Source organism: Pelobates fuscus, chromosome 5 (assembly GCF_036172605.1).
Source record: "Pelobates fuscus isolate aPelFus1 chromosome 5, aPelFus1.pri, whole genome shotgun sequence".
Lineage (NCBI taxonomy): Eukaryota > Metazoa > Chordata > Amphibia > Anura > Pelobatidae > Pelobates > Pelobates fuscus.
In genome coordinates, this window is record NC_086321.1 from 341,802,009 (window position 1) to 341,808,008 (window position 6,000).

At 44.3% G+C, this 6,000-nt stretch overlaps 1 protein-coding gene across 2 annotated transcripts in view; it reads right to left on the reverse strand.

Moving 5' to 3' along the window:
• Window positions 1-4,282, reverse strand: part of INTS10 (integrator complex subunit 10) — a 32,450-nt gene extending 28,168 nt beyond the window's left edge. Inside the window, exon 1 of one of the 2 annotated variants that reach the window (XM_063455806.1) lies at window positions 4,117-4,282. In XM_063455806.1, the coding sequence (XP_063311876.1) occupies window positions 4,117-4,245 (129 nt within the window). In that variant the 5' untranslated portion in view covers window positions 4,246-4,282. The remainder of the gene's footprint in view (window positions 1-4,116) is intronic. The other variant, XM_063455807.1, reaches the window with a different exon arrangement.
• Window positions 4,283-6,000: the final 1,718 nt, after the last annotated feature.

Here is a 6,000-nt window from a genome sequence, read left to right on the forward strand (position 1 = left end):
TGTATTATTATGACCCCCAGCTCTCGGTGTGCAGTCAGTGTGATGTCATCCCATACACAGTGTATTATTATGACCCCCAGCTCTCAGTGTGCAGTCAGTGTGATGTCATTTCATACACAGTGTATTATTATGACCCCCAGCTCTCGGTGTGCAGTCAGTGTGATGTCATTCCATACACAGTGTATTATTTTGACCCCCAGCTCTCAGTGTGCAGTCAGTGTGATGTCACTCCATACACAGTGTATTATTATGACCCCCAGCTCTCAGTGTGCAGTCAGTGTGATGTCACTCCATACACAGTGTATTATTATGACCCCCAGCTCTCAGTGTGCAGTCAGTGTGATGTCAGTCCATACACAGTGTATTATTATGATCCCCAGCTCTCAGTGTGCAGTCAGTGTGATGTCACTCCATACACAGTGTATTATTATGACCCCCAGCTCTCAATGTGCAGTCAGTGTGATGTCACTCCATGCACAGTGTATTATTATGACCCCCAGCTCTCAGTGTGCAGTCAGTGTGATGTCATCCCATACACAGTGTATTATTATGACCCCCAGCTCTCAGTGTGCAGTCAGTGTGATGTCATCCCATACACAGTGTATTATTATGACCCCCAGCTCTCAGTGTGCAGTCAGTGTGATGTCACTCCATACACAGTGTATTATTATGACCCCCAGCTCTCAGTGTGCAGTCAGTGTGATGTCACTCCATACACAGTGTATTATTATGACCCCCAGCTCTCAGTGTGCAGTCAGTGTGATGTCACTCCATACACAGTGTATTATTATGACCCCCAGCTCTCGGTGTGCAGTCAGTGTGATGTCATTCCATACACAGTGTATTATTATGACCCCCAGCTCTCGGTGTGCAGTCAGTGTGATGTCATTCCATACAGTATATTATTATGACCCCCAGCTCTCGGTGTGCAGTCAGTGTGATGTCATTCCATACACAGTGTATTATTATGACCCCCAGCTCTCAGTGTGCAGTCAGTGTGATGTCAGTCCATACACAGTGTATTATTATGACCCCCAGCTCTCAGTGTGCAGTCAGTGTGATATCACTCCATACACAGTGTATTATTATGACCCCCCAGCTCTCAGTGTGCAGTCAGTGTGATGTCACTCCATGCACAGTGTATTATTATGACCCCCAGCTCTCAGTGTGCAGTCAGTGTGATGTCATCCCATACACAGTGTATTATTATGACCCCCAGCTCTCAGTGTGCAGTCAGTGTGATGTCACTCCATACACAGTGTATTATTATGACCCCCCAGCTCTCAGTGTGCAGTCAGTGTGATGTCACTCCATGCACAGTGTATTATTATGACCCCCAGCTCTCAGTGTGCAGTCAGTGTGATGTCATCCCATACACAGTGTATTATTATGACCCCCCAGCTCTCAGTGTGCAGTCAGTGTGATGTCATTCCATACACAGTGTATTATTATGACCCCCAGCTCTCAGTGTGCAGTCAGTGTGATGTCACTCCATACACAGTGTATTATTATGACCCCCCAGCTCTCAGTGTGCAGTCAGTGTGATGTCATTCCATACACAGTGTATTATTATGACCCCCAGCTCTCAGTGTGCAGTCAGTGTGATGTCACTCCATACACAGTGTATTATTATGACCCCCCAGCTCTCAGTGTGCAGTCAGTGTGATGTCATTCCATACACAGTGTATTATTATGACCCCCAGCTCTCAGTGTGATGTCATCCCATCCATACACAGTGTATTATTATGACCCCCAGCTCTCAGTGTGCAGTCAGTGTGATGTCATCCCATACACAGTGTATTATTATGACCCCCAGCTCTCAGTGTGCAGTCAGTGTGATGTCACTCCATACACAGAGTATTATTATGACCCCCAGCTTTCAGTGTGATGTCATCCCATCCATACACAGTGTATTATTATGACCCCCAGCTCTCAGTGTGCAGTCAGTGTGATGTCATCCCATACACAGTGTATTATTATGACCCCCAGCTCTCAGTGTGCAGTCAGTGTGATGTCACTCCATACACAGTGTATTATTTTGACCCCCAGCTCTCAGTGTGCAGTCAGTGTGATGTCATTCCATACACAGTGTATTATTATGATCCCCAGCTCTCAGTGTGCAGTCAGTGTGACTCTCAGTGTGATGTCACTCCACACACAGTGTATTATTATGACCCCCAGCTCTCAGTGTGCAGTCAGTGTGATGTCAGTCCATACACAGTGTATTATTATGACCCCCAGCTCTCAGTGTGCAGTCAGTGTGATGTCACTCCATACACGGTGTATTATTATGATCCCCAGCTCTCAGTGTGCAGTCAGTGTGCAGTCAGTGTGAAGTCACTCCATACACAGTGTATTATTATTATGACCCCCAGCTCTCAGTGTGCAGTCCGTGTGATGTCATTCTATACACAGTGTATCATTATGACCCCCAGCTCTCAGTGTACAGTCAGTGTGATGTCACTCCATACACAGAGTATTATTATGACCCCCCAGATCTCAGTGTGCAGTCAGTGTGATGTCATTCCATACACAGAGTATTATTATGACCCCCCAGCTCTCAGTGTGCAGTCAGTGTGATGTCATTCCATAGGAAGAGGTTCTATTTCAACTGTCAAAAGTAAACACAAATAAGTCAATGGGACCTGATGGAATACACCCAAAGCTATTAAAAGAGCTTAGTGGTGTACTAGCAAAACCATTAACAGATTTATTTAACCAATCATTGTTAACAGGAGTAGTCCCGGAAGATTGGAAGTTAGCGAATGTTGTGCCCATTCACAAGAAAGGTAATAGGGAGGAGTCGGGCAACTATAGGCCAGTAAGCCTTACTTTAGTAGTGGGGAAAGTGATGGAAACCATGTTAAAGGATAGGATTGTTGAACATCTAAAAACACATGGATTTCAAGATCAGAGACAACATGGGTTTACTTCAGGGAGATCATGCCAAACTAATCTTATTGATTTTTTTGATTGGGTAACTAAAATTATAGATCAGGGTGGTGCAGTAGACATTGCTTACCTAGATTTCAGTAAGGCTTTTGACACTGTTGCACATAGAAGGCTTATCAATAACTGCAATCTTTGAGTCTGGATTCCAATATTGTTGAATGGGTAAGGCAGTGGCTGAGTGACAGGCAACAGAGGGTTGTAGTCAATGGAGTATATTCGAAGCTTGGGCTTGTCACCAGTGGGGTACCTCAGGGATCTGTACTTGGACCCATTCTCTTTAAGATTTTTATTAGTGATATTGCAGAAGGTCTTGATGGTAAGGTGTGTCTTTTTGCGGATGATACTAAGATATGTAACAGAGTTGATGTTCCAGGAGGGATAAGCCAAATGATTTAGGTAAACTAGAAAAATGGTCAGAGTTGTGGCAACTGACATTTAATGTGGATAAGTGCAAGATAATGCATCTTGGACGTAAAAACCCAAGGGCAGAGTACAGAATATTTGATAGAGTCCTAACCTCAACATCTGAGGAAAGGGATTTAGGGGTGATTATTTCTGAGGACTTAAAGGTAGGCAGACAATGTAATAGAGCAGCAGGAAATGCTAGCAGAATGCCAGGTTGTACAGGGAGAGGTATTAGCAGTAGAAAGAGGGAAGTGCTCATGCCATTGTACAGAACACTGGTGAGACTGGTGAGACCTCACTTGGAGTACTGTACACAGCTCTCAGTATGCAGTCAGTGTGATGTCACTCCATACAAAGAGTATTATTATGACCCCCAGCTCTCAGTGTGCAGTCAGTGTGATGTTATTCCATACACAGTGTATTATTATGATCCCCAGCTCTCAGTGTGATGGCATTCCATACGCAGTGTATTATTATGACCCCCAGCTCTCAGTGTGCAGTCAGTGTGATGTCACTCCATACACAGTGTATTATTATGACCCCCAGCTCTCAGTGTGCAGTCAGTGTGATGTTATTCCATACACAGTGTATTATTATGACCCCCAGCTCTCAGCGTGCAGTCAGTGTGATGTTATTCCATACACAGTGTATTATTATGATCCCCAGCTCTCAGTGTGATGGCATTCCATACGCAGTGTATTATTATGACCCCCAGCTCTCAGTGTGATGGCAGGGTTGGTGGCTGCTGTCTGATCATACCTGGATATTGAAGTCCTGCGGGTACAGGGTGCGGGCAGTGATGAGCCAGGCTCGGGCTGCGCACGTATCTTCCAGCACCAGCTCCCGAGCCCTCCTCACCAGGAACTCGCAGTCCCCAAGAGCTGCCATCGCTGCTGCCCACCACGGCGACGGGAAACGACGTCACGGGACCCGATCTGCGCATGCGCGGCGTCCTGTCACCCAGCCACTGCATGTTCCCAACCACGGCGCCTGGCTATGACGTCAGGGGCAGGCCACTTCGCTCTGCGCATTCTGCTCTACCCGGGGAGTGCGAGCACCCGAGACAAAACGTCACACTGACGCCAGCCCGCAACCGATGGCCAGTCGCTTGGATCGAATGCAAAGTTACACTGCTAGTAGCGGTCCTTTATCAGCATTTTATCTTTGTTTTTTTTATAATTTGGGTTTATAGTATTTGCCTCTAGCGTAACCACGTGACTGGAGGCAAGCTTTGGGATTTTGCTGAACCACGTGGTATCTCCAAGAAGTCTTTGGCAGAACGGTCCTGAGTTAAGGCAACAGTCCTGTTGTACCCAAAAAAAATTTACAAAATTGAGACCAAACAGGATACAACAATCCACACTGTGCAAATACAAAATAATAAATCCATTTATGCATCACCTGTGTCTCTTAGAGAAGTGCTAGTGCAGGTATAACAGTAATTTTAGTATTTGCTATGAGAGGAGTTTTATTGTGTCTGGTTGCACCACAATCCTTGTGGTACCTAGCTGTATGTGCTCATAGAGGCTTCAGTTTTGAGACCAGAATTGGCGCCATGCTGATGAGACCCACAAGGTCAAAACTGCAGTCTATGGCCGGTTTCTGGTCACTGAGCCTTTTGATCGTATTGCATGCTTTGGTTTTAAAAACAAACAAAACTGTGTTTAAAACAGTGTCCATTGTTAAGGGCGTGTGCAGAAACATAGTGTGGAGTCTGAAACACATGGTTCGTCTGGACACATTTGCATGTCAAGCTATTAACTCTGGGATAGTTGTTGAAATGGGATTTCTCTTGTTTTTGTGCCCAAAAAAGACTTATCAAAGTCTAACTTGAGATATGCAGGTGATGCATAACCGGTATATCCTTACACCGGACAAAACAATGTACATTGTGTAGAAGCAATAACGTCCATGATAACACACAGGGTGCATATATAGACATAGTGTGTATATATAAATATATATATATATCAATTTATATATATATCTTTTGTCTGGAGTTTAGGATTTGTCTTAAGACTTTAAATATTTGTCTCTGGATATCGTTTATCGATTGAGTTGTACTTGGATGTTTTGAGTTATGCATCCCATTCTGTCTAGACATTGCCACCAGAGACTTGTATGAAGGCCACACAAACTTTGTTATTAGAAGGAGGTGATCATAGAGATCCTACTTATTATTTACAATCTATACCCATACTATGCAATTTGCTTCTTTGCTCAGCAACAAGGAGGCATTATGATTGGGCTAGTGCTTTGACCGATGGATGGGCTCAGTAACGCCCTTGAGGATGAACGTATTACTTTAAATTCTGGTTCTTGATGACCCTCAATGTCACTCTTTCTTTAGTTCCTGACATAAGTGCCATGTGCAAAACGTCAAACGTGCTTTGAACCATTGTTTTGTTTTTTTAACATTTTTTTTGTTTTTTATTCAAGATTGTGATGTACGGGGTTTAGGAATATCAGTCAGGCTAGGTCCATTGGCTTTTCGGTACTGTAAGCTACCGAAGAGTACACTCTAAGTATTTGGGTGCTATCTTTGCTTTCCCTATAGGAAAACATTGTATCATAAGCATGATGACCTCAAGCATCATGTTACTTAGTCAAACAGGATCCAGGGACACTGCTTCAGACCACTGT